Genomic DNA, 26856 nt, shown 5'->3' on the forward strand with positions numbered 1-26856 from the left:
TAAAGAAAAAAGGAATTTGTATCAGCCTTGTACTTTTGCACGCCTTGTTATTTGGCCCTTCACTCTCACCAAACCGTCGTTGGGAAACAACAGCAGCAAACAGAAGACAACCCTGAAGTCCATCGCTGCGCGTCCTCCGTCAAGCAGAACGCGCTCATGTGATCCCTGCAAAACGCATGCGAGACTTCCCTGTGTCGTCTCTTCGGTGCCTGACCTTTTCCCCCCTGCACACATGTGTGTGTTTGAACCGTTTCCCCCCACGCCGACCCTCAAACCACCCATGTCTCTCTGCCTTGCTGCACAACAGCCCACCAGCCATTCCCTGTCCATCTGCACCACCACTCTCCACCCAGCCACCGCCTCTCTGGCCTGCTGCTTCACCAGCCTCCATCCTTCAACCCCCTCTCTGCCTTGCTGCACCCCCCAACCCCCACCTCCCCACTGCCTCTCTGCCCTTCTGCACCACCGCGTTCCACCCACCCCGTCTCCGTCCGCACTATCCCCCTCCCCCAGCCACACCCCGCCCTGTCCCGCTGGACCCCCCGTCCTCGTCCTCATCCGCCCGACCCGCTCCGTCCGCGCCACCTACCCCAGACGACCAGGACGGCGGCGGCCTCGTCGATGCCCCGGGAGTTGCTGGCCATGCAGGTGTAGGCGCCGGCGTCGGAGATGTGGGACGGAGAGATGAGCAGGCTGCCCGACTCCAGCAGGGTGAACCTGGGCAGCTGCACCGAACCACTGGCCAGGACCCTCTCGCCTAAGAGAGAGAGGGAGGGAGAGAGAGAGAGAGAGAGAGAGAGAGAGAGAGAGAGAGAGAGAGAGAGAGAGAGAGAGAGAGAGAGAGAGAGAGAGAGAGAGAGAGAGAGAGAGAGAGAGAGAGAGAGAGAGAGAGAGAGAGAGAGAGAGAGGAGAGAGAGAGAGAGAGAGAGAGAGAGAGAGAGAGAGAGAGAGAGAGAGAGAGAGAGAGAGAGAGAGAGAGAGAGAGAGTGAGAGAGAGAGATTCAATGTGTGTATTTGTCTATGTCTGTTTGGCTAGCTGCGTGTGTGTGTATGTACACGGACCTTAGCTTGTGTGTGTACGTATGAGCGCTAGGGACTGTGTCAGGGTGTGTGCCTGAATGTGTGTGTGTGTGTGTTTAAGTGAGAGGCGGCGCGTGCCTGTTTTATGAAATAACACAGCCAAATGAGGACACAGAGTAGCATTAGTGTTTACTTGAGCCGCTAATGGGAAAGTTCTAATAAAAACTCCATATGCAGATTGGGGCAACTGACAGAGCAGCACAGAAGGAGATTAAACCGCACGCCTTGAATCAAAAGGCTTAATACAATAAGCTGCAAAACTATAGAATGCACTGCGCATAATACATCACACAAACTCCTAATCCACAAAACGAATGTATTGCTCTGTTTCTCTGTTTGTGTTTGTGTGTGTGTTTGTGTGAGGTGTTAGAGCATGTTTGCTTGAGGGTGTGTGTTTATGTGTGTGTGTGTGTGTGTGTAAGAGAGAGAGAGAAAGTGTATGAGTCTGTGTATGCGTGTGTATGTGTGTGCATGTGATTGTGTGTGCGCATGTATCGAGCGTGGCTGAGTGGTGAGTGTTATTGTGTTTATGTGTATGTGTCTGTGTGTACGCACATGCGCGTGTGTGTGTGTGTGTGTGTGTGTGTGTGTGTGTGTGTGTGTGTGTGTGTGTGTGTGTGTGTGTGTGTGTGTGTGTGTGTGTGTTTAAAGGTTTATGTGTGTGGGTGCACCGACCTTTCTGCCAGGTGATAGCAGGTCTGGGGGCTCCGGAGGTCTCGCAGTGCAGGATCACAGACATCCCATCAATCACCGTGCTGTCAGAGGGTCCGGTTGTAATGTTGGGAGCAATACCTGGACACACACACACACACACACACACACACACACACACACACACACACACACACACACACACACACACACACACACACACACACACACACACACGTGCACATAAACAGATATACACACAGACACGCATGGACAGACACACAAACACACGCACAAACATAGAAACACACATACACACACGCAGAGACACACACATACAAAACACACACACACACACACACACAAACACACACACAGCGACAGAAACACACAATCAGTAAACAAATGAAAGCAGTCATAACCAAACAATTGAGTGCGTGGTCAGTCTGAGGGGGCTGAGTTCAAGTTGTTTAGCAGAAGCCCGGAGGAAACTCAAATGCGTGCGTTGTCCGTGGCAACCTGCCGGACCACCATTCAGCCCATGCTTTATCCCGTTAAACTCTGCAGGAGGGGACAGCCGTCACCTCCACGCCCTAACCCTTAGCAGCCTCACTATTATGATAGAGTATATCCTTGTGTGTGTGTGTGTGTGTGTGTGTGTGTATGGCATGTCTGTGTGTGTGTGTGTGCAGGTAGTTTGGATCTATGTGGAGAGGCATCTGGGATAAAGAAAAAATAGAGAACTCGGAAGAAGGAGAGGATGATAGAAAGATGATGATAGAAAGAGAAGGAGATGATAATAAAAAGAAAACTAAAATCCCTGCTCGTGAAATGGGAAAATGTGATCCCATTATGGGATGGCAATGAGTTCTATCACTCAAATAGGAATGAAGGACGTACAGGTGTGTGTGTGTGTGTGTGTGTGTGTGTGTGTGTGTGTGTGTGTGTGTGTGTGTGTGTGTGTGTGTGTGTGTGAGAGTGTGTGTGTGGGGGTTGGGGGGGGGGGGGAGAGGGTGGAGAAGGGAGAGTGTAGTAGAGAGAGATGAATAGTTGGAGGAAAGGTAGAAGATGAGATGGAATCCAAGAGAGAGATAGAGAGACAGAGAGACGGAGAGAGATGGAAAGCAAGGCAGCAGGAGAGGGGCACAGAGGTCGAGAGACAGGGGTTGAGCAAGAAGAGAGACTAGATACAAGATAGAGAGTAGGAAAGAGAGAGAGAGAGTCACAAAATGCCTACGCGTGAACAATGATGTAACCCTTAACCCTCATAGGGTGTTCGTTTTTTTGTTACACAGGAGGTGCTGCTGGGTCTGGTGGACCCATTGCATTTTAGGCCTTTTAATTCAACATAATCAAACTTTTTTAAAAATACTCACCAAATGGTTACTTCAACCCAATTGCAAGTAATATAAACAACACATATGTTAAATTTGTTCACTTTACCTTTGTTAAATCCCATTTATGAATAGAGGTGCCACTCGTTTTTGTTTATTTTCGTATTAGCATGTAGCAAAATAAGGAAATGCATCATAAAACAGGCATAACTGGGAAATTATCAACATCATTAGAAATTGAAACATACTCAATAACATCTGTCTGAACAACACATTAAAGCCTTAGAACACAGCCATTATACGTATATCAGTATATATACCACACATGAGGGGCAGAGTCTCACTGTGTGTGTATTGCATATGTATTTTTTGCACTGGTTGCATGTATATTGTGTTTTATATTATTATGTATTATGTATATTGTGTATTTGTCTTTTACGTTTCGGAGCTGGCTAATGCTGATCCTCCTCTTCAAACTCATTGTCAGACTCTGAATTTTCAGAAATGTTATCCTCACTTTCTGAAACTGTTTCCTCTGCGTCACCATCAAAACCCTCTGTCTCTTCAAATATCAACTGTAAGGCAGTCGGCTTACAGCTGATCAAGATTGAGAATCGCTTTGCAATCTTGATCAGTTGTGGTATGGAACCACGCTGACAGAGATTTTTTATAATGTCAGATCCCCAAGCTTGGTTCCCGCAAGACAGAGGGTGAAATGTGTGGGAATATGGGTGTAAATAGTGTTGGGTGCTCCAATGTTGCAACGTTGTGCGGGAACAGTGGGTGCACACTGTGGGTGCTCACACCAAGGGCCCATTCACCTGCTTTACTTGCTCCTCTCTCTCACACACACACACACACACACACACACACACACACACACACACACACACACACACACACACACACACACACACACACACACACACACACACACACACACACACACACACACACACAGGAGAAAGGGAAAATGAGGGTGCACAGAACCTCTGATTTCCACACTTAAACTAGCTCCGGGTCCACTGGACCCGAACACCCTGTGTGTAATATAAATGTGATGGGGGGGTATACAGGGGGGGGTCCTTGAAAATGTTTGCTGATTCATGTTCCTCACAGAAAATGAGCCAAAGCCAAGGAATCTTAGTTCAAAAAAATAATTATTTGTATCACTTTTATAAAGCTAAAAACTGAAAACGGGTCCCACAGACCCGAACACCTTATGAGGGTTAATGAAAATAAGTCTTTGATCGCGTTGATTAAAAGTGAATTCAATTAAATAAATCAGATATTTATATAAATGGAGGATACCAAGACATTTCTCATGCAATATGAAAAATAATTACTCTCTGAAATATGACCAAAAAATGTTGTTTTCTGTTGATTAGCAACTATAGACATTTTCTTGATTATATCAAAGACAATAAGGCACAATTTATTTCAAACAAGCATAAAACATCACAAAAACAACAACACGTTTCGCTCACAACACGGTAATTGCAGTGGTGCTCTTTCATGCAGAGATGCCACAGGCTTGTTTCAAAGCAAAAACTAAGGACATTTCTATTCGGTTATCCGGCAGACACTTTCATCCAGAGATGACTGCAATGACGCTCAGATCAGTCAAGGCAGGTAATTGGGTCCATCCTCCTGTCACATGCCTGTATTTTCTCGGAGTGTTGTGTTTTACAATTGGGTCGATTTTCCAGTCACGTGCCTGTATTGTCTCAGTGTTATGTCTTACACATTGCTGCTCCTATCAAGTCTCTCGTGTTAAGGAGGTGCCGCAAACACCCTCCCCCCCGCCCGTTGAAATGTTTCCGTTTGGGACTCCAAAAGGGTTGGTAAGCATTTCTATGCTATTTTTGACAAAAACATATAAGGCTGTTAAACGGGGTAAATTATGTAAAACACAATGGGCCCTATTGACATCCGGCGCAATTGACTTTCTACACTGACGCATGGGTCGTTTCTAGTTTGCAACTGGCACAGAGCGTTTTTTTTTCCTCCACCGAAATGTATATTAACGGGGGGACACATGCATATTAGGAACACAAGTCGATAACGATAATGCATAAAATACTGGTAAGTAACGATGTTTGTTAATGTATTGGGTATATCATTAAATAGAACACCAGTTACCGCATATCATGTGTGTGTTAAGTTTTATTTGTCGAAATGTATTTGAGGACTCAATATTTCTGAAGTTGTGGAAGAAAACGCTATTCCATGTGTGAATTAGGCCATATTATTTGGGCATAAACTGAGCCATTTGAAGTTTGAAATTCATGTGGTTATGCATCTGTCTCATCGGGGACTGCAAACGTCAAAATATCAACTTGTCAGATTCAAATGCGCTCATGGCTCTTAAAGGGGATGGGAGATGGCACTCTCATTGGTTTATTGCACGTTACGCCCAAACCACACCTACGGGTAAATTAGACTACCCGTACTTCAGACCAACCCTTTTTAAATTTGCGCCGTGTGCCGGTAAAATAGCAACATAGCAATAGAACCACCCACCAAGCTACCTGCGCTTGGCGCTTCTCACTTGCGTTTCAGACCGTTAAATTAGGGCCCAATGAGTCTACTATATTCAACTCTAAACATTTTGTCACAGTGGTGGTTTTCCATTGGCTGCTCACCCTGGCAAAAAGCGAGCAAGACGTAGTTTTGGATCAAGTCTGACCACGCCCATCTCACCTGCTCCTATGGAACCCAATGGGTCGGTTTCTTCTAAAGGTTTGTGGCTGTCATGAATGGGTTCCCATTTGTTTTACTCAAGGAGGGAGTTCCCCTGCTAAAATGGAAGGTTAACTAACCCCCCATTTAAACTTAAAGAAGAAGAGGAAGAAGAAGAAGAAGAAGAAGAAGAAGAAGAAGAAGAAGAAGCAGAAGGAGAAGAAGAAGAAGAAGAAGAAGAAGAAGAAGAAGAAGAAGAAGAAGAAGAAGAAGAAGAAGAAGAAGAAGAAGAAGAAGACGAAGACGAAGACGGAGCGAACATGGACTCACTGGTCACGGCCAGGTAGGTGTTGGTCTGGACCTCTCCGGCCGGGTTCCTGGCGAAGCACTGGAACATGCCGGTGTCGTCGGGCAGGAGGCCGTTGACCTGCAGGCTCCCGCCCGCCAGAACCCGGTACCTGGGCATCTTCACCGGGCTGATGGGCACCGCGTCCTTGTACCACACCATGTCTGGAGACGGCACTCCTGAAGAACACAGAGCAGAGCTGTGTCCATCTCTCTGTCCATCTATCGATATGTCTGTTTATTATTGTCCGTGTGTCTCTCATCTCTCTGTCTGTGAGTCTGTCTGTGTCTCTCATCTCTCTGTCTGTGTGTCTCTCATCCCTCTGTCTGTGTGTCTCTCATCTCTCTGTCTGTGAGTCTGTCTGTGTCTCTCATCTCTCTGTCTGTGTGTCTCTCATCCCTCTGTCTGTGTGTCTCTCATCTCTCTGTCTGTGAGTCTGTCTGTGTCTCTCATCTCTCTGTCTGTGTGTCTCTCATCTCTCTCTCTCTCTGTCTATCATCTCTCTGTCTGTATGTCAATAGGTGTTTGCTGATCTATCCGTCTGTCTACCGGCTGTGTGTCTCTATGTACATACTGCATATTGCCATCTATCTATAATAGATAGATAGATGGAAAGAGACTTTAATACCAAAGGAATTGAAGGACAGAGTTACCGTCTAGGCTGTTTTAATATCTATCCATCCAGTTTGTATATTTAATCATTATTTTCTAATCGATATTTTGTCCTGCATTTAAATTTGGCTCATGTAGAACCCCTCCCTTCCACATTAAAGAGATTTTTTCACAGTGATTACACCTGCTCTCTGTTCAACTTACTATGTCGGATGGATTACCCTAATGATTTTCTGGAAATGCTATACTCTCCTCAGCGCGGCTCATTGACCCTGCCCCTATTATATAAACACACACACGCACACGCACACACACACACACACACACACACACACACGAACACACACACACACACAATCCCATAAACAGACAGCCAACACACACACACACACACACACACACTCCCATAAACAGACCCACGCACACACACACGAATAGACACACACACACACACACACACACACACACACACACACACACACACACACACACACACACACACACACACACACACACACACACAAACACAAAAAGACACACACGCAGGCACATTGACACAGTCACTGACACAGAGGCACACACACACACACATGCACACACACGCATACGTAAAAAACCCACATAACGCAGGCCTTACCTCGAGCTTGGCACGGGATGTCAACCACTTTCTCCATCTCGGCGGTGATGTGTCTCTCCGGCTCCTTCACAAACTGCGGAGGCTCTGATTGGTGGATACGGGGCCGCGGAGGGAACGGGCAGGAAGAGACGGGCAGCGTCATATCAGTAACAGGATTACAGTAACACGATGATGCGATCGATGGGCACTCTAATACTCTTTGTATGGATACAAAAAGGCCTGTTTGTACACTGACGATAACATCAGCCGGTGGATAATGCGAAAAGGAAATTGGCATGGGAGGGGATTATTCAGGAGAGTGATAGGAGAGCTATGAGTTTTTCTGACGCAAAGAGGGGGAAGTGACCCATTTTTCTCGTGTTCGGGAATCGAAGTGACGTCCCAAACGTGGGACCGAACACAAAAGAGGCGCAGTTGCTGCCTTGATACACACGGTGCGTTTCGTCCCCACACTCCGCCGTTAATTTGTAAACGGCGACAAACTGTTGTGTCTTTGACGGCGATGCCCTCGAGGTCGGCGACTACGTCTGAGCAGGCTCCCTCATCAAAGACACATGTGAGAACACCTGGTGTTTGAAACACATTCGTCCCTTTGAAAACTTCAAAGACTTTCAGCCACATAAAATAAAAGTGACCGAAGCAATCCTATTCAACTTTTCCCTCACTTCCTCTCCCTTTCTATTTCAAGCCAATGACAACCTTCCCTTTACCTCCTCCTCCCTTCGCCACACATCCTCGGATATGACTTCCGCCGTAGTGCACATCCCAGTGCCCAACAACGTAATGAAAATGCCTCTTAGCCATGAAACGATTCATCAGAGTGTTTTCCTATCTTCTCTTTCCACATTAGCCTGCGAGGTCTGGGATTGCCGCAAATACTTAGCCACTGATATATTACAGAAATACATTAAAGATTACATATATTACAGTAGCGTATCCCCAGTTGGCTTCGTGTGATTGCCAACAAGACATTCAATTTGCGCACATCATTACTACAGTTCAGCAGCTTCACCCTGAGGACCCAGCGGCTGGGCGATTTCACAGCGCCGCCCGAATGCTGTGTCAAATTTTTATTTTGGTCGTCATATATTGTTCAGTGCAAAGTGATGCCATCTGTGCGCTCCAATGAGTGCACTTTGATGACGCTCCACAAAAGTTTTGGGACTGCCTGAGTCAAGTCTGTGTTCCTGTGAACTACGTTATCCCCCCCCCCCGGTATTGTACTGCAAATTAAAACAACTCGGCTCTGTTTTGAAGGCATTTTTTAAATGGTGGCATAATTAAAGGTAATCTGTGGAAGGAAGTCAAAGGAAAACACACAACAGATGCACTTTCTACTCAAAATACCCGCGAGAATGTTAATTGTAAGCATCTCTGGTTCATCATCATTTATTCCGAAGTTTACGTCTGTTTGTCTATTCACGTCATGTTAATGTCATGAGTTACTCTTGCTGGCATAAAGGACGTGACATGTTGATGGTGAAATCCTTGAGTTCAAATGATCTACAGCTTCTGACCGATGGCAGGACTATCATGCATCACTTTTCTATCCGTATGAGTGTGATCATAGAGATTGTGCAAGTGTTAGCCATGACGCAATCCTACGGGACTGTTTAGTAAATTAGTACATGTATCCAACCGGACAGGAAGTGATTTCAGATAAATGTCATTAAGGAACAGCTATGTATGTTGTATGTTGCACGTCCTGCCACTTAATATACAGAATTATTGTGACTCTCAGTGACCACGCCCCCCTCTTCCAATGACCCTGCCCCCATCTCTTTCAGTGACCACGCCCCCACGGCCCTCCCTCCCTACCGAGCACGTGCAGGAAGGCGCCGGAGCTGACGGAGGGCACGCTGCTGCTCCGCAGCGTGGCCTCGCACTCGTAGAATCCCGCGTCGCTCGCCGCCGGGCTCAGCACCGTCAGACGCCGGTTGTAGTCGCTCAGGCCTGAGGTCACCAGCACGCCGTTCCTCCGCCACGAGATGCCCAGTTTGATGAGCGGCCTGTGAGGTGATAGAGCGGGAAACAGTGAGACACGCGCTGGAGGAGCATGGTGCTAGTGTACCGAGGGTTGGGTGTTCGATCCCACTTCGGCCACCGGCGTTGGGTAATATAATTAATAATACATTGATTATACGGCACTATTCATATTAGAAGGTTCAAACTGCTTAACAGATAATAATCGGGTTTATTAATCGTATAATCACCCAAAATACGATGCATGTAAAAACAGCAGTGACACCTCTGAACCAAATAGGATAAAAATATGTCTCAGAAACCATTAGAACCCTAATACATGCAAATTCATGTACGGGTGTTGTTGCAAGTATTCATGCCCAAAGTGAGCCGGTTTTCCTAGGTATTCATGGTATTTACTGTTCTTCTTTTTGGAGGAGGAGAGGTGTGGATACATATTATGCAAAATGAATAAATAAACACATTTAATGCTCTACTTTTCATGACGGTTGAGGAAAAAAGCCACCGAAATGTCATCCCACAGGCTGGGAAAACACTCAAGTGGAACCAAAGGCAGAGGGAGTTTTTTTTTCCCCTTCCGTTACTAGAGAGAGCACATGGAAACCCACGGCATGAGATATAAACTAGGTCTTACGATGTAAATTGTGTTTTTTGGTGAGGGGGTGGATAGAGCTGTGCCAGTAAAGGTTGGGTAGGGGACAGGTAGGTTTGGGTACAGGTGGGGTAGGGCACAGCTGGGGTAGGCTACAGTTGGGGTAGGGGACACGTGGGGTAGGGTACAGGTAGGGTACAGGTAGGGTAGGGTACAACTGGGGTAGAGTAAGGGTGGGGTAGGGGACAGCTGGGTTAGGGTACAGGTGGGATAAGGTGTAGGTGGGGTAGGGTACAGCTAGGCTAGTGGACAACAGAAGTAGGGTAACACAGCGTTTGGGTACCACAGGGTTCAGGTGGAGCACGGGTGCTAACCTGGCGTTGGCCACACACTCCATGGTGACTTCCGAGGTCCCGGTGACCACGCTGGTGTTCCTGGGAGGGATGATGATGGTGGGTGCAATGGGGTCTGCTGGACCACCCACATCTAAACACACACACACACACACACACACACACACACACACACACACACACACACACACACACACACACACACACACACACACACACACACACACACAAAGGTCAAACAAGTCATTTAATTCATCCACAGACATATACTGGGTTCAGCATATAATTTAACTTTAACTCAATGCCATGTCATTTTGTCCCAAAACCAGGGTGCAATATAAGGGGGGGCTTTTCGGGGGCCGAGCCCCACTGATTGACACTTGAGACCCCCTGAAAGCCTCAACTGCATGATTTTGGGGGCATCTGGAAAAATCTTTAAAGACAGGCAGAAGAAGAATTTCATAAAATGGCGAAGAGGATCTGTGGTGTCTTAGTATTGTCTAAAAATGACAGCAAGAAGAGTAAAGATAACGATGTTGACTGTGATCGATGACCATCACCATACACTGTCTTCCCACATTCCCCTTCTGTCCTCCTTAACACAGATCTACATTGCTGTCTTCAGTGCTTCCTAGTTGCGGTACAAAACAAGCCAACATCACAGAACCCAACGTCGGTATGAACTGCGCTGCGGACTGGGGCTGGAGGTCCTCCATTCTTGAAATAATTACTTATACGGATTCAGTAGTTTGCTGCAAACATGTCAAAAAGAAAACAAAGTTCATTATTAAGATAATTTTGGATCCAAAAAGGCCAAATAATAGTAACTAGGGGCATGCCCGTAGCCAGCAATGAGTTCCCAAAGGTCCGGACCGAAAAATGGAAACTAAATACAAGTGTATAAAGATCAGCGGATGAGGACCTCTCCAATATGAGATCATTAATTCAGTTTAGACTTGTTACTTTCGTTCCGCCGGCAGCGCTACGGCGATTCACACTGGGTATTTCACACATTGCCCAGGACGCACCACACTAATACATAAGCTATATGAATAGCAATACACTCATCTTACCGTATAAAGAATAAGAAATTATTATTCTGTGTAACAAAAATAAATAAAATAGCACAGTTTGAAAACCACTACACTCAAAGATTGAGTACAGGGTGTACTTTGCATCCTACTTTCTTTTAGTGACATCTAATCTAACTAATTAGAGGATTCTCTGTCTTCAGTCGGTCCGTCTGTCTGTTCTCGACAACCGTTCATCCGATCGACTTGAGAATTGGCGGGTGTATTGCTGAGAACCCCAATGAAGCGAAGCAATCTGCCCGTTTCGAAACCGGCAGGGTTTTGAAACGGGCATCGCACTAGTTCTTTTAATTCTCAACAGTAGTGGAGTGGATTCCAATGAAATTGGAAAAACGACGGTTGCTCACGGCGACCACCTGCTCAGGAACCGAGCTGAACGCAACAGGACAGCTCCGGCTCCCCGCAATAAGATGAGCACTGTGTCATGCGGAACGGAATGAGAAATGGAAAACACACCGTCCAGGCAACCTGTGTGCGTGTAACGAGTGTGTGCGCAGGCGCAGGTGTGTGCCTGTGCGTCTGTGAATGGGGTGCGCGGCCGCTGTCGCCGCGGGAACAGCCTATGGCGGGTATGAAGACGGCTTGAGAGGCATCACGTCTCTGATAAACACACGTTGATCCATCAATCCCGCACCCCTGTCCGGGAGGAGGGTGCACACACACCCCCGGGAGCGTTCACGGCTTGTGTGTGTCAGAGGAAGGGCTTTGAAAGGCTGTCATGGCTCTATCTGGGTAATTCTGGACCATTGGACACGCCATGCAGACACATACGCACGTGCATGCACAGAGGCAACAAGAAACACACACACAAGCACACAGACACAGACACACGCACATACACACGCACACACAAGTACAAAAACGTGCATGTTCACACAGCTATACACTGTACTATACACTTCATTGACACATGCACAAACATAGACCCACACACACGTGCAGATACGCACATAAAAAAAGTACAAAAAAAATGCATGTTCACACACACACACACAGACAGACACAAACACAAACACACACACAATCAAGTACAAACACCTGCATGTTCACACAGATATACACACGTACATACACACAATCACACACACACACACACAAATACACACACACACAAACACACACACACACACACACACACACACACACACACACACACACACACACACACACACACACACACACACACACACACACACACACACACAGACAAGTACAAAAAAAATCATGTTCACACATTTATACACACGTACCTACATACACACACACACACACAAAAACACCCACATACATAAAGCTCAAAACACAAAAGAGACTAAATTCTACCTTGCACTGACTGAAAAACAATCCTACATCGCTCTACATAACATATGCATGCATACTCAAAAACAAACTGCCGTGCAGTGGGAAAAGTCACTCTGCAAGACAGGGGAATTGAGGGGAAAGAAATCCGACGCAACAAATACACTAGAATAGGAACAGCCTTCTGTTTCCTGGCAGGAAGTGGATTATTTTGTATTTTTAATCCAATCCATTCAAACCCTTTATACATTTAAATATGGCTTCACTGCGAAGGTAAAAGCCCATCACAGAGTATTCTTCATATCCTCTCATTTCCTATCCTCCTCCCCCCATCGTGGTGATGCCTCTGTATCTGTCCCCCCGCCTCTAAGGCACTGGTCGCGGGCCCCTTGGTTGTGTCTGGTGGAGGGGTAGGGGGGAGGCCCAGGGGACATGGTGACAGTGTCAGGTGGCTGTGCTCGCAGGTGGAGCTGCTGCTGCTGCACACAGATACCAGGACACCGACACCGGGCGCACACTGGGGCGGGGAGCGGCGCACGCTCCTTTACATAAACATCCACACACACGGGGCGCATGGAGGGAATGCATACGATTAGACTACTGGGAAGCAGCGACGCACGGGTTAAACGGGCAGCTCACTGTATGTGTGTATGTGTGCGTTTGCGTGTGTGTGTGTGTGTGTGTGTTTGTTTACCGAACAAGCTGATTAATTCACGGCATCGGCCCCTGAGTGTGCGTGTTAGATATGGGTGCACGATGCTCATTTACACCTGCATAAGGGACGTGTGCGGCTGCATTGATATATGAACTGTATACATGCATTGGTGTATGTGTGTCAGTGTGTGTGATGTGTATGGGTGTGTGTGTATGGGTGGAGGTGTATTGGTGTGTGTGTGTGTGTATGGATGTGTATGGATGTGTGTGTGTGTGTGTGTGTGTGTGTGTGTGTGTGTGTGTGTGTGCATGGGTGTGTGTGTGTGTGTGTGTGTGTGTGTGTGTGTGTGTGTGTGTGTGTGTGTGTGTGTGTGTGTGTGTGTGTGTGTGTGTGTGTGTGTGTGTGTGTGTGCTATTGCCTCAGGTCTAGTATTATCAACGGGGCCTCGAATATTTCAGCCAGTACCTGCGCTTTTTCTCAGTCAATTTCACACTAATACCCCTATTGAGCATTGCACAATATTGACTCTGTTTAGTTTGCAGTCGTAATTCACTCTGCTGAATTACTTTGCCAGCCGCAATTTCCAAATGTATTATAGAGTAATAGTCTCTTAGTTCAAAGTGGGGGCAGTTCATGATATTATTGATAACTATTGAAAAACTGCTCATCGCTGGCATTGCCCCTATGTCTGTCTGTCTGTATTGCACATATATAATTGAATGATATTACTAGTTCATGATTTCCTTGCAAAAGCACCCGAGACTAGTTTGTTGATATTCCAGCCGAAGCATCGTGCATTATCCATTTACTAAACATGGATCATAGCCATAAAAAATCTCCCCAGCAACACAAAGCAAACCAATTAGCTTTAACAAAGTTACCCAGATCAAATCACGATTAGCTGTGACCTAATCCAACCTACACACAACAGCGACCATAGCCACAAACATGACTATACACCATAACCATAGCGTGTATGTTTCGTTATTAATTCCCATGTGTGTTGCATCTGCGCTACTCACTCTCCACAGACAAGGTGATTGGCTGGCTGGTCTTGTTCTCGCCGTTCTTGTCGTTGACCGCCTGGACGTAGTAGCGCCCGGCGTCGGGCGCCACGGTGGACAGGATGACCAGCGTGTTCTCCAGTGTGATGGCGCTGGGGAGAGGAGGACACGGGAACACACACTCAGGTTTCCTCTTCACATAAAGACAGGCATTTTTCATGCTATTTGGTTTCATTTTATCGACGTTTGCAGAGGTCAGCGAGTCAAGGGAAATCAGAGTGAAAGTAAGAGAAGAAGCATTCAAAATGAAATGTCAGGGGCATAGTGCACAATGTCGTTCTTATTAATTCACATAGGAGCAGAGTGGATACACAGGACATACACACTTTATGTTAAGTATAGTGTCAGATTACAGCACACGGTACATGAATTCAAAAACCCATACTGGTAAGTCTTTGGAAATCCGGTTGAAAGATTCAAACGCAAACACCCTTTAAGCGATCAATACAAAAGCAGTGCCTCCATGTTCCACATGAAATAAAATGTGTTTAAAGAAAACCTTCACGGTTCTCCCCTCCCTCCCGGTCTCTATGTAGTACGTGTTTTCATGTGTAGAGCCGCTCTAATCACAACAAAACAAGAACGTCGAAATGCTCTGCCATCGACTCACTCCCTGGCCGAGCTGAAGGCATTAGATATTTCCAGGCAGTAATTGTGCAGTTCAAGTGACGGCGCATTGATTCAACATGTGTGAGCAAACGGGCTTGATCTTTTTTGTTAATGTGCTAAGAATATTGACGACGCTGCTCCATTCCGCTCCTCTCTGTGGCAGACCAGTCCACCGATATAGACGTCCAGGTTGACAACCATAAACGTTCACGGCGCGTTTGTATTCCCCGCCTATTGAGGGGCGGACGCGCTCTAATGTGTTTTGTCAAGGGGCCAGTCTGGAACAATAAAATAATATTCTTGGGAAAAAATGTCGTCGCTTGCTGAAATGTGGCGAAAAAAAAGACGAGAGATGGCCGGAATCCATTTGCTTAGCAGGTGTGTGTGTGTGTGTGTGTGTGTGTGTGTGTGTGTGTGTGTGTGTGTGTGTGTGTGTGCGTGTGTGTGTGTGTGTGTGTGTGTGTGTGCGTGTGTGAGTGTGTGTGTGTGAGTGTGAGTGTGTGTGAGTGTGTGTGTGGGGGCCAGGACGAATCAATCCCCGATACGTCTCCATTAAGTCTTTCCCTCAAATCTCTCTCCTTCTCGTCTCCTTGGCGACCGGTCCTCTCTGTCTTCCCCCGTCGGCCTATCAGAGCCTCCCGACAATCAATGTGGTTTTCTTATTATCAGGTGGCTCTTTGACCATCCCAGGAGGAAGATGGCTGACTCTCCACGGAGCTCCGCGCCCACACCTTCCCGCTGTCTCTCCCCTTCCTTCTTTCATAATTTATTTCTTTGAAGCTTTGTTTCTTTCTTTATTCTTTATCTTTATTCAATCTTATTCTACACCCCCACCCCCACCCCCCCCCCCCCCCAACACACACACACACCATTATCTTCTTCTCTGTTGTAGTCCCATGGAAGTGCTATTTAGTATTCTGTCCTGAAACGGACACAGTTATAAGTGCTCCTTCTTGTGGAAACAACCTTCTTTGAATGAAGAGAGCAAAATGTAATCGTATATATATAAATAAAATAGAAATAGTGTGACAGCAAACAGCTGTTTACATGCAGTGAAAACACATCCTGAAGTTCATAACATTTATGGGGCATTCTGGGAAAACAAGTTATTCAAACGAGAAAACAGAAATCGGAAAAATGAAAAAAACATTATTATACTGTTTTTTTTCACAAGAAAACACTTGCTTCTTCCCAGGCTGTAGAGAGTGAAAGAGTCGGCCTACAACAAGGCCTCGAGTGCCGACGCAAAACGGCTCGCTCTGGAGATGAAACGCGGCGCAGCGCTCAGTTTAACAAATCAACTGCTGCCGCGCTCTCAGCGCTATCTCGGCCTGAGTGTCTTTTTGACTTTTCATTTAATCAATGTCAATGACCTCCCTCAATCGACAGCCCTAAACTTTATCCGGCAAAATCGAAAAATAGCATCCCCCGAAACCCACTTGAATGGAATGAAATATCAATATATAAATAAAAAACCCACAGCGTTTGATCTATCAATGGTGGAGTCATGCCGAGGCATTGACACGTGAAGTCAACGCATTCACTTTTCCCTTGAATACGTTAGCGCGGTACTAGCATCGTGGCTAACCAAAAAGGTCAGTACATCAGCCCAGCGCGGCTTCCTCTGGCTGTGAGAGCCGACGTTGACTTACTGGGTTCGCCGATCCTCGGACTGATTGATTTTCAAATATGTCTGAGGCAGGTCTGGGATGGGGGCTCATTTGGGATTCCTCCTGCAAGGCACTGGCAGAAAACAGTTCTTCTGAAGGAGGCTGGCAGGCCTCAATGGCTGTGGCTTATGATCTGCTGTAAATATTTAATACTAGCTCGCCGACGCGTTGACATCCGGGACGCCCGGTCATGAATTATGGATCTCCCTCAGGGACTCCTGGCCGGGGCACGGAGTGTTGGAGCCACTAAATGAAATCCAGGTGATTCCAGGGAGATTTCTTTTTTCTTTTTTTTTTAAAGGGAGAGAGCAGGGTTCAACTGGGTTCAACTTCTTGAGCTCTCGCCCCTTCTGATAAAACCAACGACCGTTGTGGCTAAACTTTGAGATAAATGCTAAGCTAACGATGCCTCGGAGCCATTAAAATGACTCGCTGACCATCTAGAATCATCTCTGGTTTTCAGTGGTATGAAAAGATGCAGACTCTTCACACGCACACGCATTACACACAGTTTACCATTACTCATGGACTTCAATAACACCCCCTACTTGTTCCTCTTGCTGAACTTCTAATGAAGCTTGGTTCAGTGGTGAGCCAAAAGTAACGTTTCCACTATGAGCCATGTACAGTCCATCTGAACTCTTATCCACTGATTAATCTTCCTCAAACACAAGCTAGGGGCGTTCAAAACCAACTGCGCAGCGAAAATGTTAAATTAGGCTAATTATCCTCCATCTCGGCATATCAAGGGACAACGCAGATAGATGGACTTGATAACTGAGAACGAGGATGCTGAGTCTCCATTTATCTCCTAATGCGATTTCTAAGAAAGTTTGTACACTTCTTTAAAGGTCCCATGACATGCTACTTTAAAGATGCTTATATATAGGTGTTAATGGTCCCTTAATTCAGTATTTGAAGATGTTCAAGAAATTCAGCCTTGGTGCAGAATTACAGCCACTACGAGCTAGTCCCTCAATGAGCTTTCCACAAATTTATTTTTAGAGGCAGGTCAAGGTGGAGGGTGGGGGTGTAGCCCTGAGCAGCTTACGGCCACGGTACCATGCGCTCGTGTTTACAGTGGCTGTATCACAATGGCGAGGCGAGGCTAGAATATTTACAGAACACAGCCAAAAGCTGTGTTCTGTAAATATTCTAGAACACTCTGTGTGCTCCGGCAGGTGTCCTTGAGCTCTATCTCTAAATAAGATCATATTTTGCATAGATATCTATATCGTATAATATATATTGTCAAGCCCAAAAGCTGTGTGCGCCTCCAGACGTTCTCTGACGTCTCTGGTTCTTTCAGTTCCACATCAATCTGAAGTAGACTGAACCACGACATGGAGGGGAAAGGGATTGTTGCCTGCGATTGTTGACCGCAATTGTCTCCCGCCGGAGCCCCGCTGTCCGCTGCCGAGGAAGCACCATCTCTCGAGAGCCGGCAGCTGGCAGCAGGGCTCCAACGGGAGAGAATCGCGGGCAACAATCACTTTCTACTCCATGTCGCAGTTCATGTACTTCAGGGACTCAAAGCCAAAGTTCCTTTCCCCCAATTCCTTCTCAACCATGGCTGAGATAACCCCCACTCCGAGTCTCGTTGTGAGACTACCAGATACCAGAGACGTCAGAGAACCTGACGTGTCATGCGTCATAACACCAACAGCAGAACGGTTATCCAATTAACAAAGAAGTGTACAACAGTCGCAGCTCATTGTCTCATTGGCGCGCCAAATTCTCCGGGCGGGCAAAGCAGAGAAGGGGAGGTAACCTGGCCCCTTATGACGACATATGGGGCCAAATTTGAAATCGGAGCGTCTGAGCTTTAATTTTTCAAAGGCAGAGCAGGATATTTAGTGCTCGTTTTAGCTACAGTAGCCATTTCTAGCTACTGGGGGACAATAGGCAGAAAAAGTAAAAAAAAAAAAAAGTAGATTTTGAAGGGAGTAATTTTACTTTTACTTGAGTATAGATTTTCAGTACTCTACCCACCACTGCCTAGGGGAACTCATATTAATGTTAGAAAACCTCATGAAGTGACATTTTCATGCCATGGGACCTTTAAATAACTTCTATCTTAGTTTTCATTATTGAACTCGATATTTTTTTGTCTCTCAGACTATGTCATCAACAGCTGTCACAACGTTATGTAACGGTGGCTTAGCACGTATGCTTGTCGAGATGTGCAGATTAATGAACCAAAGGACCAAAGACACTGGAACCAATATTTCTGACTCGTTTGTCTGCTGATATTATTTCTGCCCCTTCTTCGTCTTTAAACTCTGAATGAACCCTGTTGTCCAGAGGTAAGCTAGCTGCCTGCTTAAGCAAGCTGCTTTCTGGTGTGAGGTGCTCTTCACGATTTAATTGAAGAGGTACAATTTGAGTTACTGATTGATCCAAGCTGAAAATGTTCAGTTATGCTTCAGTTTTTAATAGTAAAATCATGGATTTGACTATACATTGCAATTATTATTTTTTTCAAAAGAAGTGCTATTTTATGCAGGTAGTCCAATAAACTTTCATTCAATTCTTAATTATTATTTAATACATTATTTGCTATTGCTGTGTAGATGTTACTCTCTAAATAACATAACCTTGCAATCTTCTTTTTCTTTATTTTGTCTCTTGGAGCCCAGCCTTACCTTGGATGTGATCATATAACCATCCTCACCCACTACACTGTGACCACTGTGACCCTTTGCATGACATTGACGTTTTTTGACATAAAATGCCGGTGTATGATCCACACCAAAACTAGGTGTCTTTTTTTTGTGGAAATCAACCAAGTATCTCTGAAGCTATGGCAAATAGAGGTCACGAGAAAAATGTTTTTTTTTAACCACCACATAAGGAATCTTAGAACAGCCGTATTATTTGGATTGTATGAGTTCGCCTCACCTGGCCCGAGACAGACTGATAAGTGTCTGAGGGCGGGTGAGGCCGCACACCTGTTGTGCGTTGAGCAAACAATAAACCAGCCTTCACTCCGCAAACTGAAGGAGAGCTCTGTCATTTCGGCAGCTAACACCTACTCTTCTGGTAACATTGTGCTAATAAAATGGCCTTAACAACATCTACCTGGGTCCTGGCCTTCGTCTGAGCCCGGTAATGCCACCTAGCTGGTGTATGGCAGCTGCCTCCTTGCCTTCCTCTGGGTATAGTGGGCTGGAAGCAGGGTGTGACCCCTCAAGTACGCTTTGGCATTCCCTCTGTTTTGTTTACGTCACATTGAAGGTTGCAGACGACACTACTGACTCATCCATGAGGATTAATGCTCTGATATCAATGCTATATGAATTTGGGACTTGGCCGAAATCATCATAATCTTCGCCTGTATTGCGCCAGTCGAAATCGGAATGTCATCCACGCACGCAGTGAGTTCTTCCTCTTTTTCTTCTTCACATTTAATGCAACCTACAGTACCGGAGTATGTAGACCAGGATCTAGTCACTGTGAAGTCCCAGGACAACAAACTGCTCTATTCACACACGGGCTCAATGGGACAATACATTTATACATTACACATAGGGAGCAGGCAGAGAACCATCGGTTTTATGTCAGTATCGGGCCGGTTTGTGAAAGAGGCTCATGTCTATTATATTTTAGATACTTATCTGACAACAACCTAAACTACTAACTATAATGTTACCATGGTAATATAACAGACACATTTGTAATATGGTTTGATTATGGGAGAGCCTGCCAGAAAAAAAGTGAATCAATCTAACAAAAGTGCTTGAATATGTATTCCGAAAATATGTGGGCATAGCAAGAAATCTGCAATTAGGGTTGGCAGCAATGATGGAGATCTGTAAATAAACTGTGATTTGTGCCAGTTTACCAGTAAGTTACTGCTGAAGCACCAGCTGTGTGCTTACGCTACAAGTCTGTAGTTCACAGTGGCAGTGTGTTGGAAGAGCTATGGGGCCTACTACTGCACACACACACACACACACACACACACACACACACGCACACACGTGACTACGCGTACGTGGTATACAAACACACACAAACACACACATGATACATACACACACACACACTCACTCAAACACATGTACGTGGTACACACGGGGTGATGAAATTGAGTTTGTCAGGTTTGTTCTCCTCCACTGGAGCCATGCGGCGCCTAACCTCTGCCCAGCCAGTCTACAGACCTTCATTACCCCCCTACAAATGGCAGTGGTGGGCTGCCCCCCCCCCTGCCAGCCCTCTACCCAGGAGACCAGAGATATCGCTGGGATCAAGTGGCTCTCGGGAGAAGGGGGGGTGGGAGGCAACGTCACCCCCGTGGCTGCAGCCTGCGGTCGCATAGCAGAGACACGCAGACAAAAGGAAAGTGGTGAAATGAAGAAAAAAATTAACACAGGGAAAGAAGAGAATAAATAGGTGACCAGAGGAGAAGGAAGAGATGAAAGAGAGAGAGAGAGAGAGAGAGAGAGAGAGAGAGAGAGAGAGAGAGAGAGAGAGAGAGAGAGAGAGAGAGAGAGAGTTCAAACAGAGACCAGCTCGCCTGCTGTTTAGCGGGCTGCTCTGCGGACCTGGGGGAGAGAGCCAAGATGGAGGGCAGGGACAGAAGAGAGGAGAGGGGACAATGAAAACAGCCACTTCTTTCCTCGCTGGGGACATGAACTGAAGATTTGTGGCTCAGGGCTGGGCCTCTGTTTGCTGCGACTGGCTCAGGGCTGGGCCTCTGTTTGCTGCGACGTGGTCGCTTGAATGTTCTACAGAGAAGTACCATCGGCATAAATGAAAAAGAAACATGGCCTTTTTTTAGCGCTTTAGCAAGCCTGAGTAGATGAACTGGCAAGCCTTTTTTTATCAGAACTGTAATCAAGTCATTAATAAAGCATTGTAATTGAGGAAATGGCAAAAAAAATCGCAAACTTTGAAGTCCTATGCCTCGACGCATAAACAACCATAAATCAGTAGTTAATCCTGTGAACTCGGTGTCGCCACAAGCACACATCGCCCGCTAAATGCATTGATTGCATTAAAGATAAATAGCGTTGAAATCTCTCTTGGCCTGCCCTGTAAACAGTATTCCACATCAACCAACCTTTTAACAACCTTCTATATTGATTCATTCGCTCATCCATCCGTCTGTCCATCCATCCATCCACCCACCTTTATCGAACTGACCCATTCATTCAGCCATATGGGGGTCAATGCTGTTGTTGTCGCTGAGGCCTCCTGATGACTAGTGTGTTATTGACTATTGTGTTAAGACGTCACCCGTTTTCCTTGCTGATGCTGGCTACAGGGAGAGTCCACTCAGGGGTGAAGCTGGAGGGCTCTATAGGGACACCTGTAGGCTCCACAGGCCAGAAGAAGATCCACATCTCGTACCGATTGATTTTGGGTGGTTGGGGGTAATGCGGCAGGTGTGTCGCAGCATATACCCCCGACACCACTCTGTCATCGGGACTCATCCTTCTGCAAACTTGATCCGATTGCGGAGCATTCCGTGGGGAAATTGGAAGAGGTAGGAGCTGTCCGTGACATAAATGATGATTCTCCCTCCCCTATCTCCCCTCTCTCCCCCAGAAGAAAGCCTCATTAAAAGTTTGTGTCTAGGGGTTAAGCAGTGAGAGGAAGGTCTGACACATGGCTTAGGACGCACAAGCAGGAATCGTTTCCTTCCTGCCAAACGTGTTTACCAAAGAGGGTGCTGGGTGGACAGGGGGCGGGTCGGGGCTGGGGGGCACCCTGATTATACACCGCACTAAGTCTTCCAAATAACACAACAAATCACAGCCAGCCTCACGGAAAGAGGCCATTGGACTCAATAAGGGGGAAGAGTAATGACTGCGAGGGTCTAAATAAGTGTCTTTTCTCCCCTGCTCGCGGCCTCACACCGCTGCATAACAAAGAGGTGAGTGGCCTGGATGTGGGGGAGGGGGGGGGGGGGGGGGGGAGGTGAGACAGTGGTCGAAGCCATCCGAGGACTCCGGCGTCACCGTTACGAAACTCCTGTCTGAGAGTCCCTCGGGAGGGAGGGAGGGGGGGACGGAGAGAAAGAAACAAAAACACGAGATGAATTGGTATCTAATGTTTAAAAGGGACACGGAGGCTGGTTCCAGCTGGCAGCGGAACAAGGACATGATGAGGTTTCTTGAAGCCAGGAGAGGGGGATGTGAAGGAAAAGACACGGGCGGGATGAAAATATCAACACAAAGGTATTTTTCTCGCTTCTTTCAGGGACGAAGGTGTCGGCGTTTCATCTCCATCCACATCCGAGGAAGAGGATGAGCAGCTGTGGAAAAGGCAGCTAGCGCGTTATGAAGCATCGCCTTGGCAACGGGCCGCTAACTGCTTGCCAGAGGTGGGGCCCCCCCTTCTTGTTGAGGTGGGGGGCGCCCCTCTTGTAGAGTGCCAGAATCCATGTGCCGTCCTCCACTGGGGTCAGGAGGTTCACGGGATGAGGGTGGCTCGCCTACAAGGGCCTTTTTGATTCGGCTGCGTGGTTCTTGACATGCTTTCCTGCCTGTGATGGCTGGTGGTGCAGAGCTTTTGGTGATGGGACAGGCTATTCTGCCCTCACTGGAGGGGGGGTCAGGTGGTTGGAAGACACCACCTGGCCCTTATTTCAACCAGATGTGACACACGTTGAGTGGGGGTGTGACTTCCTGCGTCAACCTGCCCGTAGAAGCGGTTGGTCAGCGGTTGGTCGGGGAGAAATAGTAGTATTGCTTGTAGACAAAATATGACACTTTTCAATGTGATACTATTTATTGGCGGTTCAATTGGTTGGAGGTGATTACGCCAGCTATACTGTGCCAAGGTATGTATATGTGCATGTGTCTGTGTGTGTGTGTGTGTGTGTGTGTGTGTGTGTGTGTGTGTGTGTGTGTGTGTGTGTGTGTGTGTGTGTGTGCGTGCGTGCGTGCGTGCGTGCGTGCGTGCGTGCGTGCGTGTGTGGGTGTTTGTGTGTGTGTGCTTGTATGTCTGCATGTATATTATACATATATATATATATATATATATATAGATATACATAGACATACACACATTTGTGTGTGGGTGTGTGTGTGTGTGTCTATATGTGTGGTGTTATGGTTTTGAGAGAGAGAGAGAGAGAGAGAGAGAGAGAGAGAGAGAGAGAGAGAGAGAGAGAGAAAGAGAGAGAGAGAGAGAGAGAGAGAGAGAGAGAGAGAGAGAGAGAGAGAGAGAGACCCCTGGAGATCCTGCAAATGATACTTATGACACCTCCGGAGAGGTGGGCCGAGTGGGAGAGAGAGAGAGAGAGAGAGAGAGAGAAACATACATGGCCGAGACAGACATGGGGAGACGCTGGTGTTGAGAGTCACCAGTCAGACCCTCCGTCACATCGTCACCTTGGGCCAATTCTTTTTTTTCTTCATTGCCTTGAGGGACAGGCAGCTGAGACCCTCACCCCCCGATGGCAAATGTAAGGCGCAACGCAGCTATAGACAGCTATAGGCCTATAGGTACCCAGCATAATGCTATTGGATAAATAGTTTACCCCTGGTTCTCTATGACGCCAGGTGAGACGCACCTGAACACCTCGGCCCTCAGTCTATATAGGTCGACGAGAGAGAGAGAGACAGAGAGAGAGAGAGAGAGAGAGAGAGAGAGAGAGAGAGAGAGAGAGAGACAGAGAGAGAGAGAGAGAGAGAGAGAGAGAGAGAGAGGTTAACAGGTGTCAAGATAGGGAGCTGAAAATGGAGACAAAGCAAACAAGAGAAGGTGTGAGGACAGTATAAATAAAAATAGAAACCCCTGAAAAGGTTTGAAAATAGACTTAATTAAAGTGCAGATGTTGTTGTGGCATGTACTCTAGTGATTTTCCCTTTAGAAATGTATCAAAGAAGTCATTAACGTCAACACAGTCTGGTTACCAACTGTCTCGCTTGTCTCTGTAACAGGCTCACAAAAATAGCAATAAAGAGAATTATTTAGCACATATCACTGACTCACCCCTTTCTCCTTCTCTGGAAATGCCAAATAGCACAGAGTTAGCGGCAGGGAGAAGTCGACAAGTCACAGACGACTGCTGATCCCGTCTGTCAGACTCACTCCGTGCAGAGCAAGATTACGATTCACACCACGCAGTGGAGAGAAACCCAGCTGATTTACTTTGTTCCCTTCCCTTTTCCTTTTTGCCCCCCAGTGTTTTCATTTAGTCAGGTGCCATCGCATGTCATTCTAGGTCGCGGAACGCGTGATTACTGATGATGCGGAGCTGGTAAGCAAGGCATCTATTTCACCGGTAGGGCAAGGTCACGGCTTCGGGGAATAAATGCAGTTGATGAGACAGCAGCAATCAGGGCCTATAATGGATGTGTCCATATGCAAATGTGCAGATGGATGCACACACACACACACACACACACATACACACACGCACACACGACTGGATGCTTTGGACGCTTCACAGGGAGCGGTCTGGTGGCTGCTGTGAACTCCTTGTGGTCAGCAAGAGCACGCACTAGAGGTCACCGTCCCGGGGAGCCGGACTTTATCGAGGCCTTTGACACTCCAGCTCTCTGACCCGGCTGTCTACTCAGTACTTGGCACGTTCCGGGTATACGGTTTGATTACTACCCCCCCACTCTCCCCACTTTGACCCTGACGGCTTGCCATGGGAAGGGGGTGCGGTCCTCTTCTCCTTGAACCCGAGCACAGTGATAATCAAAGTCCAGTGGCTATTCAATTATTCCTCCACTAATCATTGTGTAGGTCTTTATGATTAAAGGAGATGATTCCCATGCTGAACAGGAGCTGGGGCAGTCTTTTCTCTTCACCTTTGGCATCAATAAAACTCTCCTGTTCCTTAAATATGAACTAGAATCAGTCGCAAGGAAACAAAATGCTGATAAGTCCATTGTTTTAGTTGTTTTTTAAAAGTGTCTAAAGTGGTGGTGAATCTGGGGATAAATGTCTCACTAACATGGTCAGGCAGAAATACAAGCAGACGACCACACATAAACACAGACCCAAGCCTTCAAGCTGAAAAGCATGCATGCTTTGGGTCAGAGGGAGCTGTAATTCCAATTCAACTCTTAATTTAAACCACTCAACTCCCCCCCACCATTCTCACTTTTATTTTAAGTGGTGAAACTGAGAAGGCAAAAACAAGAATCTCATTTCCCATTATCAGCCTTATTACAGGGAAGTATGAGTGGGTGAGTGATTGTGTCTGTGTATGTGTGTGTGTGTGTGTGTATGTGCTTATGTGTGTGTGTTGTGGTTCCACCTCATCAGAAATTGGGTCAGAGGGCCCCGTGAAAGACTGAGACCTGAGAAATACACATATCTCAGTTCAGAGAACAAATAGTCAAATCTGACAAATAAAGATCCACAGAATCCCAGAGGACCGAATGTGCAGTGAGAGACGGGGAAGGGTTCAACACCTCCCTCAACCTGACGGTTCGGCCGGACATGGTACAAGCAGCACCCACGAGAAGAAATACCTCTCCATTTTGTTCTGCTTTTGTCTGTTTTGTACTCCCCCATGCACATACAAGCAGGGAGCTACTATTTCATCATCACGTCAAATCAACTTCACCATTCAAAAAAGTAGGACAAAATATGAAATAATATTCTAGAAATCAGGCAAACAGAGTGACAACCAACATATGGGAACCGTCTACGGCTCTGCAGACGAGACAACGGGACAAACACAAACAGCCACCAAAAACAAAACCCACACAGAACTCACAGCGCTTGGTGAGACACAACAAAAAACCAAAGTGATGTCATTTGAATCAACAAACAAAGACATACTTCGATTTAAAGGTGAACAGGGTCACCCAAGGACACCCGGCCAAAACAAAACCCAAAATGAAGACTCGAAAGCAGCCCACCCAAGACATTAAAGTAAAACATACAGCGACAAACAACAAAAAGACAAAATGACAAAAACCCAGAAATCTCACGGAGCGCCGGAGCTGACTTACATGCGGCTGCTGGGCGGAATCTTGCGGCCGTCGCGGTACCATGTGACCTGCGGCTGGGGGAAGCTGCGGATGCGTGGCGCCGGGACCACCGCCCCCTCGCCCTGGGAGACGGACTGGGCGCGCTCGCCCTCCTCGAAGCTCCCCATGACTAGACCGCCGCAGAGAGAAGAAACACACAAACACACAGGAGAATGAGGATGACACGTTGACGCAACGGAACACGCAACCGGATGTAAGGACCTAAGGGGGACTGGGGGTGAGGGGGGGGA

At 46.8% G+C, this 26856-nt stretch overlaps 1 protein-coding gene across 4 annotated transcripts in view; it reads right to left on the reverse strand.

Annotated features, from left to right (window-relative positions):
- LOC115531103 (protein sidekick-2) overlaps positions 1-26856 on the reverse strand; it is a 286697-nt gene that overhangs the window by 58954 nt on the left and 200887 nt on the right. For all 4 annotated transcript variants that reach the window (XM_030340152.1, XM_030340150.1, XM_030340151.1 and 1 more), the window contains exons 4-11: positions 26588-26735; positions 14338-14471; positions 10292-10403; positions 9161-9351; positions 7343-7426; positions 6078-6272; positions 1756-1872; positions 590-757 (exon numbers count right to left, since the gene is read on the reverse strand). In XM_030340152.1, coding sequence (XP_030196012.1) covers positions 590-757; positions 1756-1872; positions 6078-6272; positions 7343-7426; positions 9161-9351; positions 10292-10403; positions 14338-14471; positions 26588-26735 — 1149 coding nt within the window. The remainder of the gene's footprint in view (positions 1-589; positions 758-1755; positions 1873-6077; positions 6273-7342; positions 7427-9160; positions 9352-10291; positions 10404-14337; positions 14472-26587; positions 26736-26856) is intronic.

This window comes from Gadus morhua, chromosome 18 (assembly GCF_902167405.1).
Source record: "Gadus morhua chromosome 18, gadMor3.0, whole genome shotgun sequence".
Lineage (NCBI taxonomy): Eukaryota > Metazoa > Chordata > Actinopteri > Gadiformes > Gadidae > Gadus > Gadus morhua.